This window comes from Schistocerca gregaria, chromosome 6 (genome assembly GCF_023897955.1).
Source record: "Schistocerca gregaria isolate iqSchGreg1 chromosome 6, iqSchGreg1.2, whole genome shotgun sequence".
NCBI lineage: Eukaryota > Metazoa > Arthropoda > Insecta > Orthoptera > Acrididae > Schistocerca > Schistocerca gregaria.
In genome coordinates, this window is record NC_064925.1 from 439831313 (window position 1) to 439856427 (window position 25115).

Consider the following 25115-nt stretch of genomic DNA (forward strand, 5'->3'; position numbering starts at 1 on the left):
GGAATATCTGAATTACATTCTCTGCCAGGGTTTCAACTACCTATCATCATGCCCTGTAATGAAAAATGTCCTGTCCACTATCTTTCCCACCCCTCCCACAGTGGTATTTTACTGTCCACCTAACCTATATAATATACTCATCTATCCCTACACAACCCTGCTCCCAATCTCTTACCTCATGGCTCATACCCCTGTAATAGACCTAGATGCAAGATCTGTCCTATACATCCTCCCACCAACACCTACTCTTGTCTGGTCACAAAAATCATCTATCCCATCAAATGCAGGGCTATCTGTGAAACCAGATGTGATCTACAAGCTAAGCTGCAACCACTGTGATGCATTCTATGTGGGCATGACAACCAACAAGCTGTCTGTCAGCATGAATGGCCAACAACAAACTGTGGCCAAGAAACAAGTGGACCATCATGTTGTTGAGCACACTGCCAAACATGACATCTTTCATTTCAATGACTGTTTCACAGCCAGTGCCATATGGATCCTTGCCACCAATACCAGCTTTTCTGAATTGCACAGGTGAGAACTTCTCCTGCAATATATCCTACGTTCCCATAACCCTGCTGGCCTCAATCTTCATTAGTCATTGTCCTCCCCCATCCAGCACTTGTTCCCATTCCAGCACTACACAGCCCTCATTCGTCCCTCGCACCCAGTCTTTCTACTTTTCTCCTATCCCCTCCCTGCCTACATCTCTGCTGCTCTTCACCTAACCTCCCAACTGCACATAGCTGCCATACTGTCTGTTCACCTCCTCCCTGCACAGTCCCCAACAACAGGTCACTGTCTGCTGTCCCTACCCTACTATCTCTCCCACTCCCCACCCCAGCCTCCTCCTTACCCCCACCCAGTTGCCACTATTGCACTGATGCTGCTGCTCGCAGTGTGGCCTCAGCTGCCCGAGACTGCAATCATGTGAGTGTGAGTTGCATTTGCGTGAGTGGGTATGTATGTGTTTGTCATCTAATTTTGATGAAGGCCTTATTGGCTGAAAGCTATACTTGTGACAGTCTTTTTGTTGTGCCTATCTGTGACTCAGCATCTCCGCTATATGGTGAGTAGCAACTATCCTTTTCATAGTATAGGAATAGAATTAACCATTATAAGCTTAATTCCTGCTACTTACCGTGAATTAATTAATGTCAGACATTTGTTGGCTAATGTTAACCAGTTGTCTGTTATGGTTTCAATTTCTGCTCTAAGTTGCAACCATTGTTCACGCTTTGCTGGCCCGAGAAGACCTAAGGAAAAGAAATTCACATACATGAATATGGGAAATAATAGTTGCAGTTTTCAGTAAAGACATTAGAAAGTGTTGGGTAAATAATATCTCAAGTAATAATATGCCACTGCAAAGTAATAAATAATGGAAGGTATAAAAGTAAGAGTTCATCGAATAACTGAGGTGTTGAGGGGCCAACATGTGCATAAACAAGACTGGGAACATTACTAAGCTTTTTGATGATGCCTTCCTTCAGACCTAAGTAGTAAAATAACTCTCAGCTCTGTGGTGAGTGGTAACTCTTACTTTTTCAATTTATTCAAGTAAGAATATAATATATGCAATGTCAGTGTGCATTAAACTTTGCACTTCATAAGAAAGGGTAACTGAAGTCACACAGACTGCATTAGGGAAATACAGGGACCATCTTGTAATTTTTTATTATTATTATATATTTCACTGTTAGATTACACAAGTGATGTCATTATTGATTTCAACTTATTACCAAGTTAGCATTAGATGATCCATTTAAGTAAATATTAGCAAACTGAATCACAAATCCAGTTAGCTTCTATGTACAAAACCGTATATACACTAGACTCTCACTAATCCAGCCATTCCTGGCACATATGGGTGCTGGATTAGTAGAAGTGCCAGATTATTGAGTGTCTGAAATTTATGTTATTAGTTTATTCTGTTTTTTATATATTTTGAAAGCATAGGGGATATAGTGTACTGTACTTTATTAAACTGAAGCATACAATTTTAAAACATAGAGGATATACTTTATTAAATCCAAAAATACATTAATTTTCAAAGAAAACTTAGTCCTTGACTGTATACTGTACATACTTATACAGTAGTATCACTCACTATGAAACATGTTCCCAATTTTTAACTGTCACAATGATGATATGTGATGGTGACATTCTTTATCATGCAACCGCTTTACAAGCATTACGTTGGTACTGCATGTATCTGGTTGTTCATAATGTATTCCAGGAAGACTTTGGCACATTCAGCACAAGCAGTGTGAGAAATCTTCATGCTTTCTCCTCCTGTGCCATCTTCTTCATCACTTTCTGCATTACTTTCTTGCATGCTTTTGATTATTTCTTCATCTGTTAAAGTTTGGTCCATATCACAGTTTTCCTCATTCAGCTATTTAGTAACATCTTCATCATCAATTTCGTCTCCTCCTGGAAAGTTGTGCAACATGTCAGTGTACAAATTAATTGATAATTCAGAATTGACTGGCTTATCGATGTCACTCACTACTGGATCCAATGGATCCAACTCGGCATCAATGGATGGCCACAATTTTCTCCAGCTCTTCATTATGGTAGCACTCTCCACTTTATCCCATGCTTTGGCTGCTTGGAAAACAACATCACATCTGTTAATTTCTTTCCATGCCTTCAGCATAGTCTCGATAGAGTCATTTGCACTTTCATTCAGCAAGGAGACATGAAGTGAATGTCGATAGTGACATTTAATTGATTCCAAAATTCCCTGGTCCATGGGCTGAATTAGGGCTGTCACATTGGGTGGGAGAAAGAGTGCTTGTGCATGTATGCCACTGGACTTTAGAGAAATGTCCAAAAGGTGGCTGGGAGCATTGCCAATTATAAGGATAGCTTTCAGTGGAAGCTTTTTCTTCTTTAGCTCTTTTCTCACTGCTGGTGCAAACGTTTCATGAAACCACCAAGAGAATATTTGTCTGTCCATCCATGTTTTCTTCTCAGCGTAATACTGCACTGGTAGAGTATTTATGTTAGCATGTTGAAAAGAACGTGGATTTTGGAATTTTCCAGTCACCATAAGCGGTAGTTTATGACTCCCATTTGCATTACAACCATTAATGTTATGTGCTGTTTCTGTTGCTTGTAACCATGAGCTTCCTTCACATTCTTGGCAGCTTATGTTTTTGAAGGAAGCATCTTGTAAAAGAGTATTGTTTCATCAGCATTATATGAGGCATCAGCAATTAAGTTTTCTTCCTCTATTATCTTCCGTATCTTGCTTAAAACTCATCAGCATCCCTATCGTTAGCTGAGCGACTTTCCCCGGTGACTGTCAGCTGCCAAATCCCATGTTATTTTTTCCAGTTTGATAGCGAACTTTCGCTCGTTGCAAACAAGTTACTACCACCAAGTTGTTTGTTAAATGCAGCTGCTTTTTTCCTTTTTAATCAGGCCACTAACTGGAATTCCTTTACTGCATTGTTGTATGAATCATCTATAAACAGCTACGTCCAGTTCTTCATTCTTACTCTTTCACATAATCTTCCATTTTCCCAACTCACTATCCATTTGTGTTGAGTACTGTTGAATAACATCATCATTCTTTTTGATGTCATAAGTAGTTGCTCATCCAACAATGAACTCAGCAGCAATGGCTTTCTGCAATGAACCTCTATTTAACTTATCTAAAATATCGAGTTTCTGCTTGAGGTCTAGTGTAAAGTGTTTCGTTTTAGAAGGCATGATTCAGAACTGTAAAGAAAGCTACAATTTCAAATACAGAATATAAAGCATTGTTTAACTAAGCATTGTTGCACACAATAATTCATTGTGCACATATTTTTGGATGTGCACCGAATTACTGTGAGGCCGGACTACTGAGGGCCAGATTAGCATGAGTCTAGTGTACTTGAATATGCTAAAAAGTAACCTGTCAATTGAAGAGACCTGGAATGATGCCTCTACAGATCTCTTCAACCACAGTTGTTTTCATCACAATTATTTTGTAATGGTAATCGTTGACATTTGGAAAGATCAGTCTGGACAAACACAATATCAGAAGTAAATGCAACTATCCAGCAACATGGTGATGTGTTCTCTAACATTTGGGCAATATCAAAACAGAGTGTCTCTACTGAACTGTCACTGTGTATCTGCTGTGGTTTGATCAGATTATTCATAAACACTAGTTGCTAACAACATAAAATATATAATAGTGATGCGTCTGTACATGTCTCAGAGATTTATATTTTTGGTTGATGGACTGAGTCCATTCATATTCCTACAAAGCTATGTTGATCATGAAAAATATGAAAGAAATTGCTGGATATCATTTGTACGAAATTTCTGAAATTTACATACTCTCAATGTGATGGAACAGTTTGAAAATATTTGCTCACAGGTCAATGAAAGCCCACACTTAACTCTCATCAACATTCTGGATAATTTCACTTAATTTCCCCAGCCATGGTGCTCACTAAGTATGAATTTGCACTAAACATTTTGCTTTAAAAAAAAAGATAATAAAAAAAAGGAAAGTAACTGATACAGGTGATATAGCTCTCAGCGAATACTGTAGTAAATAAAGTTCTGGCAGTATGTAAATATTTAAAGAGCAAAGAAGGCTCCTAACCGAACAGCAGAAGTGTTGAGTCGTCAAAACACACACACACACACACACACACACACACACACACAGAGAGAGAGAGAGAGAGAGAGAGAGAGAGAGAAAGGGGGGGAGAGGAAGTGTGTGTGTGTGTGTGTGTGTGTGTGTGTGTGTGTGTGTGTGTGTGTGTGTGTGTGTGTGTGTGGACGCGCGTGCGCGCGTGTGCGTGTGTAGCACATGTGAATACTCTGGCTCATCAAAGGATTGCTTCAGAAGGCTAGCAACATTTTTTTTTGTTTCTGTCAATGAATCAATGGTTCTGCTGTTCAGTGAGTGGACTGTTTTTTCTTAACGTAATTTACTTCCTCACTGAACACTGATGTTTAGGGAATGAAATTTTGGATCACAATATTTATCACAATCCCCTTACACTTCCAGCCATTTTGGTAACAGCTTCTCAACAATGATAAAACAAATATAACAAAATACAATGTACAAACATACACTCACCTCCAACACTATTGCGATAATTGTTGTACATATCTTTAATCTTTCGATAACGGAATGCTAGCTTACGCATCCAGTCAACACCCCCTCGAACACCTGTAGCTAAGCACAGATTGCCGTTGCTGGCTGCTGCATGGAAACCATCAGTTCCAAAGTTGTAAGTGCTAAGATCCTGCCCATTATCATCTGAAGAGACATCATCTATGTGCACCTGATCACAATCCTGTAACATAAATGAAAAGTGATCAACATTGGTTTAAGACATTAAGCTTTTAATTCTTTTAGATAATAGTAATATTTTGAGAAAACTATTTGCACTTTAATGCATTTCCACGAAGAAATAATTTTTTTATGTTTAAATCAATCATGAGAGTTTATTTTTCATTCTTCACTTTAGCTAGTGAAAGAATTAGGTGAGTCCCTTATTCTTTTTAATTTGTCAGCTAGATACTTATTTTATCAGTCCACCTCACTTTCTCTGCTCTGTATGAGGATTTTCTCAATACAAAATCCTGCAAACACAATTTTTAGTTAGAGATGCTTGTTTACTTCTTCTAGATCCATACCTCTTGTAAAGTGTGAGTTTTTTTATCACATCTACTCAGGTGTATAATGTGACAACTGGGCACAATCCAAGCACTCATCTCTAGCAGTGTAGAAAACATTAAAAAATTCAGCTTCACAGTTGGTATTTCCATCTGGCTCTATGACCTATTAATTGAGCTATGCTCAACATTTTCCACATCAGTTATTAACAATGTATTTGTACTCTTAGCTGCAGCTTAGTCATTGCATGATGTTGATGTACAATGTACATAGTTAATGTGCAATGTTTTTATTAACTAGTGCAAAGTCAGAATTCATTTGTCTCACTTTCTTTTTTTGTATTTATTTATCTACTTTGCATTCCAGTGATCCATCTTTGGAATATATCAGGGGATATGAAATGTGTCTGACAAGTTTGTTTTGGTTATATTCTGATATTATGTAATAGTACTAAAAATTTCATATTAAGGTATCTACAACTTAGGTTCTATTACACAAAAATAAAGTATATAATTATGTTTAGATTAATTTTTAAATATACTTACATGAAATTATTATTTTTACATTAAAAGTACAATTTATTGGTTGATTTTAACAATAATGTTGATAATCTGATATGTATTTTGAAATATTTACTTTGTGACATTGATATTTGTTAGACAGAAATTCTGTTTATTAATGTAACTGATGTGTCCTTGACAGCATTAGGCTTCAGAGGGTGACACAGTCCGCACAATCTCAGTGTGGTGCCACTCTTAGTATGGTCAGTTGTTCCCTAGGTGGCACACATACTGGGAACGTTTTGTTGATAATCATTATTTCAGATCCATCTAATCGCAAATGAATAAATAAAATTTTTCGGGCCATATGCATTTCACCTTTATTACTTGCAAGGCATCTTCAGTGGCAAATTTCAGAGATCTTTGTCTACCTGGGTTCTTTTCCTGTTTTAAAGCTGTTCTTCTGCTTTTTGCCACATGAACTTGTTTTCACAGAGCTAAAAATATAGTTTGTTTACTTGATGTTATATCGAAGTTCATTTGCTTACTTGATGTTATATCAATGTTCATTTCCTCGTGCTGTGAAAACACAATTTTGTAGGGCAGAACCAGAAGGAGATCAGCTACAAAGCAGGGCTGGTTGCAGTGGCCAAGCGGTTCTAAGCGCTTCAGTCTGGAACCGCACAACAGCTATGGTCGCAGGTTTGAATCCTGCCTTGGGCATGGATGTGTGTGACGTCCTTAAGTTAGTTAGGTTTAAGTAGTTCTAAGTTCTAGGGGACGGGTGACCTCAGAGGTTAAGTCCCATAGTGCTCAGAGCCATTTGAACTATTTTTGTAAAGCAGGAAAAACAACACATGTAGTCCAGAATCTATGAAACATACTACTTAAGATGCCTTGCAAATGATAAAGGTGATATGTGTGTGACAAGAAAAATTTGAGTTATTCATTTGAGATTAGACATATCCAAAGTAACAATTATCAAGATAATATTACATTCAGCTGAGGATGAGAGGACAACAAATAATTAGCAATAATACCAGAAACTACTTTATGCTTCTGCTACAAGACATTCAGTCCATTCATCCACCAAAAATTATGTATGCCTCTACACTGTGAGCTGAAACCTGAGACTCTCTGATGCAGCTGCCAAATAAATTGCTGTTGCACATTCATATGGTGACACCAAGGCAACACCCAGCCAGTTGCCTGCAGTTCCAGTTGTCTTTAGTTGCCTACGGTGGTTTGATAACTGTCATCTACAGCCATCAGTTGCCAACTAGTTCTAATCATCAGATGATTAACTCCGAGTGTTGAAGATTAATCAAAGTGATATTCGAAGGGATTATCAGGTGGAAGACTGAACTTATGAAGTCTCTCATAGCAATCCAAACAGAACTTCAATAGATTAGTTACGCTTCATCTTCTGTGTTAGGTTAGATTAGATTCAGAACTTTTGCACAAGTACCACACCTTCTCAACGAAGCAAAAGCTGAGTACATTCTATGTAGATTGTTTTAATAAATGATTGTTATTGTTTCCCATGTGTTGCCACAAGAAATCTGTTTTAGAGAATTGCTCTATGGCATGAATGTTGTAAGCATGCAAGTAAGCCACTTTCCTATGGCCATGGAACTCAGTAGCTGGGGGTTTGCTGCCTACTACCTTTACATTGAACATCCAAGTTATTGGTGCATACAACAGTTAATGACTGCCTTAGTCTACAGATACAGATTATAAGAAACTGGACTTATTTACTCTGATGCCATTAATATGAAATTTATGTTTACACAATTTGACTATAACCACTTTCTAGTTTGGTAGTATTACTCATTTATTAAGCTGTTTTATTATTATTTTATTCAAAATAGACACTTTTAATAAAATATTCAGGACTTATGAGAACCAAAATCTAGGTTCTAAAGGAAAGAGAGCTCTGATTGCAGTAACTGATGCCTTGTTATCATTCTGCAGTTGTAAGGAACATGAAATGCAATATCTGATAGTCATAAACACCAAAACCAGTCTTGTGCTTCAGAAATATGTGTGTATCTTTTATGCAAGTCTTAGTGTCAAAGAGTGATGGAATTGTCTATGGCAGTGATGACTAATAGCAACATCAGAGGCAGACATCTGATTTCCAAGTTTCCCATCATCCTCCATACACCTGTAACATTTACACTTTCCATTCCACCTTGTATCACTGAATGGTTAATTTATGGTATTTCCCTAATGTCATTGGTGATTTACTGATCATGTTACATTTAATTTTTATAACAATTTTCTCTACTTATAAGCCTTACAGTGCTTAAATCTGCAAACCTTCCAACATTTCACACATGATAGCATTGATTTTTTTTTTTTTCAAATTTTATTCTTAAATTGTAAGGGCCCATGAGATCATTTGAACCAAAACTATTACATAATGGAATGATTCTCTGCTTAATTCAAAGAAAGTGCAACAAAAATGTAAAATTAAAAACAAAACACTTAGAAAAATACAATAAATTTACCATACTTAACACAACAAATAATAATTGCTTGCATATAATTTTAGAAAGTGATCATTATTAATTGCTGAGCCATTTTCATATACTGTAAACAATAGTACAACTACATCTATTCCCTTATAAATTGCCAATTATGATTATCTTCAAACTTTCTTGGACTACAAACATTAAAAAAGGATTTAAATGGATTAGATTTACTGCTAAGATGAGTTCGTATACTTTACCTCCACATCATTGAAGAAAAAATGTGTGTCTGCAAGATTGAAAACCAGTTCCTCCATTCTGAATCCAAGCTGTGCAACTGTCTGAGCATCCTGTAACAGTAAGTTGTTCATTGTATTTTTGCTTGTATACTATGCCTAATTTACAACGTTCAGGACTTTAATCAATTTCAGAACATAGTTCATTTGAGACTATCACTGGACATCTACATGCATTTATCAACAGCTTACCTTGCCATAACGGGAGGCATAAGTGCCAGTGAGAAGAGAGTGGAAAATAATTATGGTTTCATCAAGATCCCAGATGAATACTCTCTCTAAGCTGCTCTCTGGGTTGCTGGGGGAAGGGTTATTTTGTCTTCTCCCTCGACCTCTACTAGACCTAGAGGAACCTTCTCCTCCATTTCCTTCCCTGTTTCTCCGAGAACCATTTGAATCTGTTTTGAGGGGTGATGCTGGCCCATTTTCTGACAGATGGAAACTGCCAGGACTCTCTGTAAGACATTAAAATATTACGCATCACAACACATGTTAAAATGACATGTCACTACCTAATTTTACAGGTATTTGGCTCTAAGATAAGCATTTATTGGAACATTACACCTCTTTGTCTAGCTTAAAATAAAAATAAAAATATTTTGTTTGGGTCTTGTGCAGCCCATGGAATTACAGATGAAAGAATGTCATTAAACAGGAGGTTATCAACCGCCCCCGGTGTAAAACCTGTCCTATGCACCCTCCCACCACCACCTACTCCAGTCCTGTAACCCGGAAGGTGTACACAATCAAAGGGAGAGCCACGTGTGAAAGCACCCACGTGATTTACCAACTGACCTGCCTGCACTGTGACGCTTTCTATGTGGGAATGACCAGCAACAAACTGTCCATTCGCATGAATGGACACAGGCAGACAGTGTTTGTTGGTAATGAGGATCACCCTGTGGCTAAACATGCCTTGGTGCATGGCCAGCACATCTTGGCACAGTGTTACACCCTCCGAGTTACCTGGATTCTTCCCGCCAACACCAACCTATCCGAACTCCGGAGATGGGAACTCGCCCTTTAGTATATCCTCTCTTCTCGATATCTGCCAGGCCTCAACCTCCGCTAATTTCAAGTTGCCGCCGCTCATACCTCACCTGTCTTTCAACAACTTCTTTGCCTCTATACTTCCGCCTCGACTGACATCTCTGCCCTTACTCTTTGCCTAAATATGTCTGCTTGTGTCTGTGTATGTGCGGATGGATATGTGTGCGTGTGTGTGTGTGTGTGTGTGTGTGTGTGTGTGCGCGAGTGTACACCTGTCCTTTTTTTCCCCCTAAGGGAAGTCTTTCCGCTCCCGGGATTGGAATGACTCCTTACCCTCTCCCTTAAAACCCAAATCCTTTCGTCTTTCCCTCTCCTTCCTGAAGAAGCAACCATCGGTTGCGAAAGCTAGTAATTCTGTGTGTGTGTTTGTGTGTTTTGTTCATTGTGCCTGTCTGCCGGCGCTTTCCCTCTTGGTAAGTCTTGGAATCTTTGTTTTGAATACATTATATATTTTTTTGTAAATACAGCAAGGAAAGTTCTAGCAGAATTCAAATAGATTACGAGTAAAGGAGACCAGTCACCAAACAACACAAGTGTTGAGTAGGTAACAGGCAAACACAAAAAAGAAAGAAACTTCCTAGCCTTTGGAACAAATACTATGTCATGTTACACTCTCTCTCTCTCTCTCTCTCTCTCTCTCTCTCTCTCTCTCTTGTGCCCCTACATCGTGCCGGCTGGACATAAAATCTCTATCTGTGTGGTCAGCGTGACTCACGGGTTTGATTCCTGATACTGCCAGGGATTTTTCCGTGGTGAGAGGACTGGAACAGGTTGCACACTTCCTTGAGATGCCAACTGAGGAGCTACTTAACCAAGTAGTAGCAGCACCAGTTCTGCTACCACAACAATGGGTGGAAAGCTGTGTGCTGACCCACACCCCTCACCCACACCACATCTCGATAATGCCTTAGGCTGAGAAAGAGATGTGGTCAGCTGAATATGACTGGCCCTTCTGTGGCCAAAATGACAGTGTTCATCCTTCTTCTTTTATTCTGTGTGTTGAGCTGGCACAATATAAAGGCAAAGTTTTATATGTGTGTGTGTGTGTGTGTGTGTGTGTGTGTGTGTGTGTGTGTGTGTGTGTGTGTGTGTGTGCATGTGTGTGTTTATGTGTGTACTCTAGCTCAATTTATCAATATTATGAGAAGGAAAGTTGTCACTCACCATATAGAGGATATGCTGAGTCGCTGAATTGTGAAAGTCTTTTTGTTGTGCGTACCTGTGACTCTGATATATGGTGTGTGGCAACTTTCCTTCTTATAATATTGTTACATTCCATCATGGATTTTCCATTTTTTGACCTAGGTCAATTTATGCTGTACCAAAACCATATCAACTTTTCTTATCTACTTTTGTGCATAAAATTGCATTTGTATGTCTATGTTTTGATGTTATTATGTATTATGTGCACCACGAACACTTGCCAATCATTTTGTGTCTCTGTTGCAACTCTACATATACTTAACTACATTTTCCATGGAAGACAGCACACTTGATGTTACAACCATTTATGACAATGGAACTTCCTGCAAACCAAGACAACAACTACTACTTGAAATCCTGTACCTTTCTTCCAGCATAAAGAACTATATCTGTATTAAATCCTATCTAGAGTTCAATAAAACACAATTACCATTATGGCTTGTATTAACACACAGAAGTATTACTTTAAGCACAAGCAATTGCAATGATTGTTTCAGTTTCAGCAAGGTTTCAGTGTCAACTGAGGGAAAAAGTATGTATTACACACTCATCAAAATGTAATTTGCATCACATATATTTACCTGTTAAAGTAGGTGTGGCGAGCTGGTAAGTGGAAGTCCCCATGCTCCCAGCACTGCTTGCTGAACTTGAGCTTGACATGTAAGGTGAGTAATTTGGTGAAAAGTAGCTAGTAGGATACTGTACAGTTTGATGGCTTGCATACGAGTTGCCATAAGTGCTGTAATCAAGACTCTGGAAGTAGAAATGAGAATGTTATTTTACTCATAGCTGTAATTTTCAGTAACTGTAGTATATACTTCAGAATAAAATTCAAATATATTTGCAACTGACAACTGAATTTTATTCTGAAATGAGAAATGTACACGACTGACTTTATTTATTACCCTTTACAGCTGTAACTGTGAAACATAGAAGCACTGTACAATTAAAGCACTAATTATCATTAAAAATTCTCTAATGTGTTGAAGCCATGACTAAGAACACTCTTCAAAATAAGAGTGAGCCATTGCACTGTAGTGATTACAGCACTGTTGAGATCACTTTGCTGACAAATTTCTGATTAAATATTACCTGTATGATGAAATTGTAAATAGTGTGCACACCCATGGCTGATTAGAGAACTTTTTTACACATATGTGTCTTATTATTTGCCTCCCCATCTCCCTCCCCTTTTTCCCCTTGAATATTTTCATCCTCATCAGTTTTTGCTACTAGTTGTGATACACAATGTATACAAATCATTCTCTTGGGCGTCCCTCAGCTTGGTGCCACAAGTGGTCACTACTTAATTTGATATAATCAGCGGCTTGTGTTACTTGGGTCTCTAACCAGCCCTGAACACAACATACTCCTACAGAGAGGGCATCAGTAGAATGAATATGTTACATGACAGCTAACTTCATTGCAGGAATAAAGTAATGCCAGGAGAAAGATCCAGCACTCATTTCAATGTGTGGTGCTGAGTGACTCTGACTGTCCCCTTTTATTTTTCTCAACTCATCGCATCACTTTGTTTCTCTTACATTACTTTTCCGCTTCCATTAAATGTATCATTAACTACAAATGCTCTACATTCATTTACTATTTGTCTTTTGTGTGCAACAGACAGTCTGACTATATGATCTCATTCAGTTTTACAAAGAGAAGTCACAGTGTCACATCCAATGCATCTAACCAGACAATGAACACACAGACAGGGAATTTCATCAGTGACCAAAACAGACTATATCACAAGTATGTACTTGAGGACAGTGTTCTAACTTTTATATGACTGTACCAGAAAAGATAAATCTTAACATTAATTTAAATCCTTGTGGGTATGAAGTATGTTTAACAACTAAATTTCATCATGTCAAAATTCTATATTCACAGTTAATAGGTATTTTTATTTAGCCTTATGTCCCACGAGCATATTCAAAATCAAAGATCAACAACCAACAACAGACTTAACGCAATATGGGATGTAGTGGAGAGAGAGAGAGAGAGAGAGAGAGAGAGAGAGAGAGAGACAGAACAACCAGCCACAGAACACCACAACAGCACTACTGAACTGAATGGGAGGGCTAGAAATGATAAGTCACAGACAGCAAATCCATTTAATAATCATTACTTAAATGTAGTAGCAAGCACAGGGTATGTTGAAAATGTAACTTCCACAAAATTCAATCATATGAATGTATCAGCAACTTCTCCCTCTGAAATTAAGAAAACTATACATTCTTTCAAAAATAAAGACTCATCTGGTTTTGATGATGTTTCCAAAACAGTACTAAAATTTGTTCCCATGTAATAACTCCAGTCTTATCTTAAATATGTAATGCGTAACTACCTCAAGGCATTTTTCCGGGGAGACTGCAACATGCCATTCTTAAACCCATCTTTAAAAAAGGTGATAAGACTTTTTTTTACTTCTGACATCACTCTCTAGAATTTTTGAGAAGGTGATATATTCTAGAATAGTATCCTTGGCAAATTATAGTTTGGGTTTGAGAAGTGTTGCACTACTGAGAATGCAATTTACACCAGGTTTTACAAGCATTAAATAATAAAATAGTGGTGGTTGGTATTTTTTGCAAACTCGCTAAGGCATTTGACTGCATGAATCAAAGGATTCTCCTAGATAAATTAACATTTTATGGGATTGATGGTATAGCCAACAAATGGATACTATCATATCTAACCAAAAGAATGCAGGAAGTTGCACTCAGTAATTCATGCACTATAGTCCAGGGACATAATTCTGACTCAGGAGAAATCAGATATGGGGTCCCCAAGGTTCAATCTTAGGTCCACCACTGTTCCTCATCTATGTAAACAACCTGCTGTCGAGTATACAACAAGGATTATTAGTTCTTTTTGTAGATGACACTGGTACTGTAATCAATCCAAGAATACATACAGAAACAGAAGAAATGCTTAACAAAGTTCTTAAAAGTATCATTGACTGGTTTTCTATGAATGGTGTAGACACAAAGCCCATGCCTACTACGGTAGTACAAGTTTATATGCCAACTAGCTCTGCAGGTGATGAAGAAATTGATGAAATGTATGATGAGATAAAAGAAATTATTCAGGTAATGAAGGGAGACGAAAATTTAATAGTCATGGATGACTGGAATTCATCAGTTGGAAAAGGGAGAGAAGGAAACATAGTAGGTGATTACAGATTGGGGCTAAGAAATTGAAAGAGGAAGCCGTCTGGTAGAATTTTCCACAGAGCATAACTTAATCATAGCTAACACTTGGTTCAAGAATCATAAAAGAAGGTTGTATACATGGAAGAATCCTGGAGATACTAAAAGGTATCAGATAGATTATATAATGGTAAGACAGAGATTTAGGAATCAGGTTTTAAATTGTAGGACATTTCCAGGGGCAGATGTGGACTCTGACCACAATCTATTGGTTATGACCTGTAGGTTAAAACTGAAGAAACTGCAAAAAGGTGGGAACTTAAGAACATGGGATCTGGATAAGCTGAAAGAACCAGAGGTTGTACAGAGTTTCAAGGAGAGCATAAGGGAACAATTGACAGCAATGGGGGAAAGAAACACAGTAGAAGAAGAATGGGTAGCACTGAGGGATGAAGTAGTGAAGGCAGCAGAGGATAAAGTAGGTAAAAAGACGAGGGATGCTAGAAATCCTTGGATAACAGAAGAAATATTGAATTTAATTGATGAAAGGAGAAAATATAAAAATGCAGTAAATGAAGCAGGCAAAAAGGAATACAAACGTCTAAAAAATGAGATCGACAGGAAGTGCAAAATGGCTAGAAGACAAATGTAAGGATGTAGAAGCTTATCTCACTAGGGGTAAGATAGATACTGCCTACAGGAAAATTAAAGAGACCTTTGGAGAGAAGAGAACCACATGTATGAATATCAAGAGCTCAGATGGCAACCCAGTTCTAAGCAAAGAAGGGAAGGCAGAAAGGTGGAAGGAGTATATAGAAGGTTTATACAAGGGCGATGTGCTTGAGGACAATATTATGGAAATGGAAGAGGATGTAGATGAAGACGAAATGAGAGGTAAGATACTGCGTGAAGAGTTTGACAGAGCACTGAAAGATCTGAGTCGAAACAAGGCCCCCGGAGTAGACAACATTCCATTAGAACTACTGACGGCCTTGGGAGAGCCAGTCATGACAAAACTTTACCAGCTGGTGAGCAAGATGTATGAGACAGGTGAAATACCCTCAGACTTCAAGAAGAATATAATAATTCCAATCCCAAAGAAAGCAGGTGCTGACAGATGTGAAAATTACCGAACTATCAGTTTAATAAGTCACAGCTGCAAAATACTAACGCAAATTCTTTACAGACGAATGGAAAAACTGGTAGATGCGGATCTCAGGGAGGATCAGTTTGGATTCCGTAGAAATGTTGGAACACGTGAGGCAATACTGACCTTACGACTTATCTTAGAAGAAAGATAAAGAAAAGGCAAACCTACGTTTCTAGCATTTGTAGACTTAGAGAAAGCTTTTGACAATGTTGACTGGAATACTCTCTTTCACATTCTGAAGGTGGCAGGGGTAAAATACAGGAAGCGAAAGGCTATTTACAATTTGTACAGAAACCAGATGGCAGTTATTAGAGTCGGGGGAACATGAAAGGGAAGCAGTGGTTGGGAAAGGAGTGAGACAGGGTTGTAGCCTATCCCCGATGTTATTCAATCTATATATTGAGCAAGCAGTAAAGGAAACAAAAGAAAACTTCGGAGTAGGTATTAAAATCCATGGAGAAGAAATAAAAACTTTGAGGTTCGCCGATGACATTGTAATTCTGTCAGAGACGGCAAAGGACTTGGAAGAGCAGTTGAACGGAATGGACAGTGTCTTGAAAAGAGGATATAAGATGAAAATCAACAAAAGCAAAACGAGGATAATGGAATGTAGTCAAATTAAATCGGGTGATGCTGAGGGAATTAGATTAGGAAATGAGACACTTAAAGTAGTAAAGGAGTTTTGCTATTTAGGAAGTAAAATAAGTGATGATGGTCGAAGTAGAGAGGATATAAAAAGTAGACTGGCAATGGCAAGGAAAGCGTTTCTGAAGAAGAGAAATTTGTTAACATCGAATATAGATTTATGTATCAGGAAGTCGTTTCTGAAAGTATTTGTTTGGAGTGTAGCCATGTATGGAAGTGAAACATGGACGATAACTAGTTTGGACAAGAAGAGAATAGAAGCTTTCGAAATGTGGTGCTACAGAAGAATGCTGAAGATTAGATGGGTAGATCACGTAACTAATGAGGAGGTATTGAATAGGATTGGGGAGAAGAGGAGTTTGTGGCACAACTTGACTAGAAGAAGGGATCGGTTGGTAGGACATGTTTTGAGGCATCAAGGGATCACAAATTTAGCATTGGAGGGCAGCGTGGAGGGTAAAAATAGTAGAGGGAGACCAAGAGATGAATACACTAAGCAGGTTTAGAAGGATGTAGGTTGCAGTAGGTACTGGGAGATGAAGCGGCTTGCACAGGATAGAGTAGCATGGAGAGCTGCATCAAACCAGTCTCAGGACTGAAGACAACAACAACAACATTCTAATATCAAATATAATAAATTACCTTGAGAGAGAAAAACTTCTATCCAGAAATCGACAAGGATTTTGAAAGTTTCAGTCATGCAAAAATCATCTTGCCTTTTTGCACACAGTATCCTTCGAACCATGGATGAAGGGCAACAGATAGATTCCATATTCATAATTTCTGTAAAGCATTTGACACAGTGGCACAAAGTAGACTGTTATTCAAGGTCCAAGCATATGGAATATGTTTGGTATGTGAGTAGCCTGAAGACTTTAAGTGACAGAACCCAGTATATTGTCCTGAAAAGAGAGAATTCATTGGAGACAATGGTACCATCAGGAATGCCCCAGGGATGTGCTATAAAAGGAAGCAGGGAGTGTTGTCTTGTCAGCAGAAAAGCAGTAACAGCAAAATGGGCCAGTCAGGAGAGCTCAGTGAATTTGAAAGAGGACTAGTCATTGGATGTCTCCCAAGTAACATAGCCTTCACAGACATTTCAAGCATTCTAAATCTGCCCAAGTCAACTGTTGGTGATGTGATTGTGAGTGGAAACACAAAAGAATACCCACAGCTAAACCAAGATAATACTTTTGATCAGATAGCATTTAGCCTACAGAAATGATCTGATGTATACTGTGAGTAGCAGTCTATGACTGTTTGCTGATGATGATGTAGTACGCTGGAATGTGTTGTGATCAGTTGGCTATAAAAGGATAAAGGTGACTCAAATAGATTTTCTGTTTGGTGTGATGAGTGGCAGCTTGCTCAAAACGTGGAAAAATGTAACTTACTGCAGATCAGTGAACTGGGCATCTAATAGGCAAATTCAATATTAGTGGTACACTGCTTGACCCGTCACATCAGTTAAACATCTAAGCATTACATTGCAAAGCAACATCGAATGGAACGAGCACCTAATACAGGCTGTAGGGAAAGTGAATGGTCAACTTTGGTTTACTGGCAGAACTATAGGAAAGTTAAGCTCATCTTTAAAGGAGACCACTTACAGAACACTTGTGCAACACATGCCTGAGTACTGCTGAAGTGTTTGTGTTTGCTGCCAGGTCAGATTAAAAGAAGACAACATAGCAGTTAAGAGATATGGTGCTAGATTTGTTATTGGTAGGTTCAATCAACACAGTATTACATGTATGTTCAATGAACTCAAATGGGATTCATTGGAGCGAAGAAGATATTCTTTTTTTGAAAAACTATTGAGAAAATTCAGAGAACCAACAATTGCAACAAACTGCAGAACGATCTTACCACCACCAATATCTCACACATACCACTGTAAAGATAGGAAAACAGAAAACAGGGTTTGTATGGAAGCATATAGACAGTCGTTCTTTCCCTCACTCCATTTTCTGGTGGAACAGGCAAGTGAACGACTACCAATGGTACAAGGTGTCCTCTGCCATGTACCATATGGTGGCTTGTGGCCATTGTGTGTATATGTAGAAATTATTGTGAGTACTTTGGTTACACAGAACAAGCATGCCAAATTTTGAGAAGTATGTGCATGGTGTAAAAAATAGTAAATTTCATGGGCAATTCCAAAAGAAAGGTCTCCAAAGTATTTGGGATACAGGGAAATTCTTTGTGTGGCTGTTGGCCACACTGTTGTAATTGATGCTTCCTCACTTCCAAATAAGCATGCATGTGCTTCACAGCCATTCAAATTGGAGCTCCCATGGAACATTACGAAGCGTAAAGCTCATACCATTTTTGATTTTTGGGTGCCCAAGATGTTAAACTGGTTTAAATTTGAGACCAATTGACAGAAGCATATGGACAGTCATGCAAGGATATCAGAAAAATTCACAAGTGGTGTAGAGAGTTTACAGCTGTTCATACTGAAATTCATTATGAAGAAAGGAGTGATCGGGCATCAATTTACTATGATATGGTTTCAAAAGTTGAAGAAATCATATGTACAAGTTGCAGGGTTAGTCTGGATGCTCTCTGCATTTTGGTTTCTGAAGTTTCCCAAAGCACTGTCTACAGGGTTTTAATGGAAAAGTTGCAATGTCAGAAGGTATATACAAGATTTGTACTGTGTATGCTGACAGAATACCACAATCGTCAACAAGCTGATTCTTCTTATGAATTTCTTCTCCACTATGAAGACAAAAGGATAACTTCTTGGACTTAGCTGTCACAGCTGATAAATACTGGGCGTTCCACTTTACACAAGAGACCAAACAACAGTCATGCAAGTGGCAATTTCCCTCTTAGCCCAAGCCACAAAAATTCAAGCACAGGCTGTTGGTAACATCTTGGAAACTGTATTTTTGAACTAAAGGAATACACTTGGTTGAGTTTCTGCCTGCTGGGACAACAATAAATACAGACAAATACTATGAAACGCTGGAAAAACTCAGAAGGGCAATTCAGTACTAGAAATAGAAGTGCTGAGCAAGGGTGTAAGCAATCTGCATGACAATGCCTGCCTGCACATGTATGTCGAAATGTTGATGTCCTGCAAAACTTTGGTTAGTATATCATCACCCTTGCACCAAACAGTCCAGACTTGGCACTGAGCAGCTACCACCTGTTCCCTAAGTTGAAGGAGCATTTTTCTGATCAGCAGCTCTGCTCTGACAATAAAGTGAAACTTTTGCTGAAGGACATGGTGATGACCTGCTATGACATGGACATTGTAAAACTGTCACAGTGTCTACAGAAATGCATTGACCAAAATGGCAGTTATGTAGAAAAAGAAAACATCTTTCAACTTTTAAAATCATGTAACTATTACAGAAATTAAAATGTTATTTGTATGTCTAAAAATATAGGAGACTTTACTTTTGGGGCTGCCCTCGAATAGTTGCCATTCTTCTGATTAATTTTATTCCATTTTATTTCATCTATTTATGTAAAAGTACGTAATATAACACTAATTGTTTAATAGAGGCTAGAATCATAAATAAAAGTTTCTCATTTGAATATTGTGGAACAGACATAAATATATTACATTATATGAAGTGTATGCGCAAATTTGAAAGTTTTTCACTGGCACAATGACAAAAATTTTGTGAGCAAATGAAACTAATCACTAACAATACTTTATTTGTTCACTGATCTTGTCTGAGACATTTTTCTCATAAAACTAAAAATGCATCCTTCATTTATTGCTAGATAATTAACTGAAGCAGATGCAACACCCATATATGCTAATGTTGTCCTGAAAATGAAGTTTTAGCTTCTAAATGCATTATCAAAAAGCTGTAACCCATAAGCTGCAGTCAGAAACAGCTATGAGTGAAATGAATGTCAATAACAGTAATTTCTGAACCAAGGAACTCACGTCCGGTTCAACTTACTGGAAGCAGACTTCTGACCACAGCGGCTGGAGATAGTGGTCGTTTGTGGATGATGTGTGCTTGCTTGTGCGAATATGTGTTTGTGTTTTCTATTCTGAATAAGGCTGCGGCTGAAAGCTCAACATGTAACAGTCTTTTTGTTGTACCTATCTGCAACTCAAAATGTCTCCTTTCTTATGAGTGGTAATCTATCCTTTTCATTATACTGAGAATACTATAGAGTGTGATAGAAGTCTTTAAGACCTGTCTAAAGGTATATTCATCTAAATATTCATGTCAATGATCCTGAAGCAATCTTATTGAAAATAAAAGTATTGATAAGATAATGATCTATGCCTCTGCAATAACACAGCATTATGAAGACATAGCAAATTAAAATGGTTACATCTACAGTCACATACTTGTTGAGTGGTGCTGAAAGCCTGTGCTGACGTCGAGAATCCTGCAGCAGATGTAGCTCCTGCTGAGCAGCTGTAACCAGAAGTGTTGTAGGCTGCATAGGCAGCAGCCGAGCTGCTGGCAGTGCTGCCACTACCAACAGCTGTCTGGCCAGTGTGGTGCGAGCTAGCAGCTGCTGCAGAATTCACAGCAGCACCAAAGGAACTTGCTGCTGCACTGCTGGCAGAAGTGTACGCGCTCAGGTAGCTGGGCGAGCCTGATGACGAGGGACCAGAGCTAACTTTGCCACCAGTCAGGTTTCGAGAATTTCCTGTGGTAACATGTGAAGAGGAAACATTCATGAAATATAATTTTTTCCTGAATTTAATAGGTATGGTGAGGAGGGCTAATTTCATATTGATTTTGATGCCATATAGACAACACAATAATCTGATCATAAGCTGAATAAGTTGTTTTTCTGTTGGTAGCATCCCGTGTTTACATAAATTTGAAAACTGAGAACTAATTTCATTTCTTTACAGAAGTACTTCCTGAGAGTTAACATAAGAAATGAAGCTCCTTGCTTAAATTGTGGTTTTCAAGTTTGCTTTTTTAACACTGAAAGTAGAGGTGCAAAGCCTCAACTTCTGGAGGACTTTTCTTTACATTGCTTGTGAAGAGAATGTTCACTGTTCTTGTCACTAAAAAGTAGTTGGCATGCTTATTATTTAGGTCAAACTGCAGCATAGCTCAAATAAACTCTCTGTCTGTCAACAGTTTTGTAGAGGTTAATGAAATGCAAACATTGGCCAGACAGAACATGTCCTGGCAGCACGGCATGTTGCCTAGAGCCATGGCAACTAGGCTGCATCACTGAAGTGCTCATTATTGCACTGTGTCAGTCACACAGAGGGCAGCTTTCACACAGGAGCCAATGACCTGCCACTGCAGGCAGTACCATTTGTCTAAGAACAGAGATTAACCACTACGATTGGCAGCTCCATGCAGCTACCGGCACATTGAACTGTTGTGTTCTCACAGTGTTAGCTGAGGCAGCTATGGCAGGAGAGAGAGTTGCATTGTTGGTGAATGTGTAGTGCATGCATTTGAAATCATGGAAATAGAAATAAAAGTTTATCTAGGAGATGAGGAAGTACAACTTCTTGTATGTTACAGGTGATGCAGATTATATTTTGAAGAAGTGAAAGTATAAAGGGATACAGATGCTAAATTGAATCAAAACATTAAACATTTCTGCAAATATTTCAATTTACATGCATGAAATATTTTACATAAAATGTACTGAAGTGCAGTGCTGTATTAAGTACTAGAAATTAATTAGTGCATATTACAGCATAGTTTACACCAAGTATGTACATAACAGTATGATCATAATGGAAAACAATACATAGAAAATTGAAATGGAAAGAATGGCCACTTTTGTTGAAATCACACTGTATGTAAGGCAGGCAATTACATACCTAATTTAAGTTTAAATTAATTATTTAGATTCACATGGTATTCCTAATGTTGAAATAAATTATTTCCATCATTTTATGTAACATTAACAACCAAAGATGTTATTCCACATAACAGTTTCATAATACAATACAAGCAATATCTCTGACCTTATGAGAAATATTTTGGCACAATTTTGTCATTGCTCCAAAAAATGTTGTTCCCATAAATTTTCACTCAGTGAAGTGTTTACCTACTGAATTATGTACGGATAATGCAAAAATAAAAATTGGATCTTGGATACAGTTTTGAAAATGTGTCACTTGGTTCTCTTTTCTTTAAGGGTATTCAGCAATTCACAAGTAATACTGTAGTAGTCTTTCAAAGTGCCCATTATAGCAAATGCGACATAGCTCCTGTACTGATAATTTCATTACAAATTCTAAGCTGAATAACTCTGTGGTCATGACAGGCTCAGTTTGTTAAAAGTGTTGACATGGACTGGATAATTTCTTATGCAGTTGTACAAAAGATTTCAAATTCCAATACACAATTGCTTTACTGCCTTATGAATGATAGAAGGTTCTGTCTCAAGAGGAAATGTGACTGTCCAGTTTGTGCATTTAGATGCCAGGTATGTGGAAAAACAACATTTGATACTAAATAAAACAATAACTGGCAAGAACAATTTTTAAATTTCACAGCATGAATGCTCAATAGTGGAGGACAATATAATGTAATATAAGTTTATATTTGAGTCAGAACAGTAGCATATCACAAAAGGCACTTGTTTAATTTTACTGTTAAAATCTCCCTAGTGATTACATTACCAAAACAGTTTTTATTTGCACCTGAGACCGTGAAAATGAAGAAGAACTAAACAGATGCATACATGAAACACAGAGTCTGCAGAAGGTTCCACTAGTCAGGTCATGAACAGGTACAAATCACAGCCATGGAGTGAACATACAAGGCTACTGGATTGTACACTAGAAGCATGATCAGCAAAATGAAACAATCCTCCCTCAAGAAAGAAATGCAGTAACAGGTGACAGGTAACAGTGAAAGATACTCAACTGAACTTTCAGAGTGTACAGTTTTCTCTCAGTCGCTGTTGCTAAAAACTAAGTGTAAAGAACAATTGCAGGAACATTGCATGGACATCACAGTACCACCCACAGCACACACGAAACCAGCAACAAAGAAGATTAGAAAGCAGGGACCAAGTGCTGATGCCGAATGTTTATGTTTAATCAGTTTCTTGCAAAACTACTTCAATACAAAGGTAAGCATGATGAAGCAGATCATTTATCTTTAAGCTACGCAAAAACATAGAAATGTTTAACTGTTTGATCACAAACTAAAGTACAAGTGGCACAATTATTTGCAGAAACTGAGTTCGGAATTAAATGAGCAACATCCAACACATGTCTCTCCACTTTCAACAGACTTTCTTAGTGCTTAGCTCACTGAACCCCTGAAAATTATGTTATAAATACTGGCGCAGCAGATGACGTTGTACCTGCACGCATGAGTCATGTTAACATCGCCCTGACCAGGCTTTAAAACTTTACACATTATTAACGTAAACAATAGAATTGTAAATGTTTAGAAGTATGAATACACAATAGAGCCTTTCTTTTCAGATATATTGATCTTTTCCAGTTTGTTGTAACTTTAATTATTTGTGACAAAAGTGTGTTGTGTTGAGAAGCTTCTTGAAACACTTGCAAGGCATTCTGGTCTGAGCTGCCAGAGATAGGAGTCATGTGTTTGTGAGGTGTGCTATGTTTGTGTGAATGAATGTGTGTCTGTCTCTTGTTCTGAAAAAGGCTTTGGCCTAAAGCTAAACATGTAATAGTCATATCATTGTGTCTGTTGCAACTCAGTGTGTCATCTTCAACAGTTTTTCATTAAAATGGCAATTTTGCACATGAACCTTATCTTATAAAAATATGAGGTACATAAATAAACCAAATTATAGCCATAAGAGCAATTTGTGGCACTTATCCACAACAAACACAGAATTACAAATAAAATAACATACAGAAATTAATGTAATAAAATAAATGAAGGAGAATTTGGTATATACATAATATAGAAATAGTTTAGGGAAAAATATGGAATAATGAGACTGAAGAGCTAATTAATGATGAAAGGTTGTTAAAACAAACAATTTTTGTTGTATAGAACACTGACATCTGAACAATGCAGTGGGGAGAATTACCTGTAGTCACATAACCCTGCTGCAGCATGTTGTAAGCTGAAGTGTTATAGAAACTGGAACTCTGCATATAGGCTGCTGATGGTTGGCTGCCATATGCTTGCTGCATACTGCAAAACAATTGCCAGAATCATATTAAATCATCTGTCTAATCTCAGTCTCTCCTGAATGAATTATGAAACTGTATTATTCAAATATCCGTTGTTAGAAAAGCACTGAATTATTGATATGCACAAACAAAACAAAAGAAGGAAACTTGCTAGCTTTCAGAGTAAGCCCTTTTCAAGCTACAGTAAAGAACACACACACACACACACACACACACACACACACACACACACACACACACACACAGTATGCATGTGTGCTCATGCCTCTACATGGTGCCAGCTGGATGCACAGCTTTAATGAAGCATTTTGGCAGTTGGTTTACATTGCAGTGGGTGTTGTGTCAGTAGGGGTAGAGAGAGAGAGAGAGAGAGAGAGAGAGAGAGAGAGAGAGAGAGAGAGAGAGAGAGAGAAGACGGGGTGGGGGGGGGGGCAGGAGACAACGAGAGGAGTGGGGGGTGGGGGATGGGAGTGGGGTTGAGAATGGTAGTGGGGGTTGAGGTGGATGGCTAGCATCTCAGAGGGAGGCAGCCAGTTTCCCAGCTAGGAATGCAGCAGGGAGCGGTGGCATGGTTGTCAGAAAGAGTGAGGAGTGTCACACACTGAAGGTAATCTGTGGACTTGGGAGGGAGTGACAGGATGGAGAAAGGAAAAAAATGTTGGGTCCAAGGCTTGGGGAAAGTGGAGTATTGGAGACTGAGCCCAGGATGATTATGGATTTTTTGGTATGGAAAGGATGGCAGCTTTCAAAATTCAGGTACAGTTGGTGGTTAGTGGGGTTAATGTGGACAGTGGTGCAGATGGAGCCATCAAAGAGGTAGAGATCAACATCCAGGAAGATGGCACCCTGGGTTGAAGAAGACCAGGCGAACCGGATGGGAGAGATATTTAGGTTGTGAAGTAA

At 38.2% G+C, this 25115-nt stretch overlaps 1 protein-coding gene across 7 annotated transcripts in view; it reads right to left on the reverse strand.

Moving 5' to 3' along the window:
* Positions 1–25115, reverse strand: part of LOC126278064 (eyes absent homolog 2) — a 1079207-nt gene that overhangs the window by 6662 nt on the left and 1047430 nt on the right. For all 7 annotated transcript variants that reach the window (XM_049977884.1, XM_049977885.1, XM_049977886.1 and 4 more), the window contains 7 exons: positions 24107–24213; positions 20445–20752; positions 11746–11917; positions 9104–9366; positions 8876–8965; positions 5099–5318; positions 1145–1259 (listed from right to left, as the gene is read on the reverse strand). In XM_049977884.1, coding sequence (XP_049833841.1) covers positions 1145–1259; positions 5099–5318; positions 8876–8965; positions 9104–9366; positions 11746–11917; positions 20445–20752; positions 24107–24213 — 1275 coding nt within the window. The remainder of the gene's footprint in view (positions 1–1144; positions 1260–5098; positions 5319–8875; positions 8966–9103; positions 9367–11745; positions 11918–20444; positions 20753–24106; positions 24214–25115) is intronic.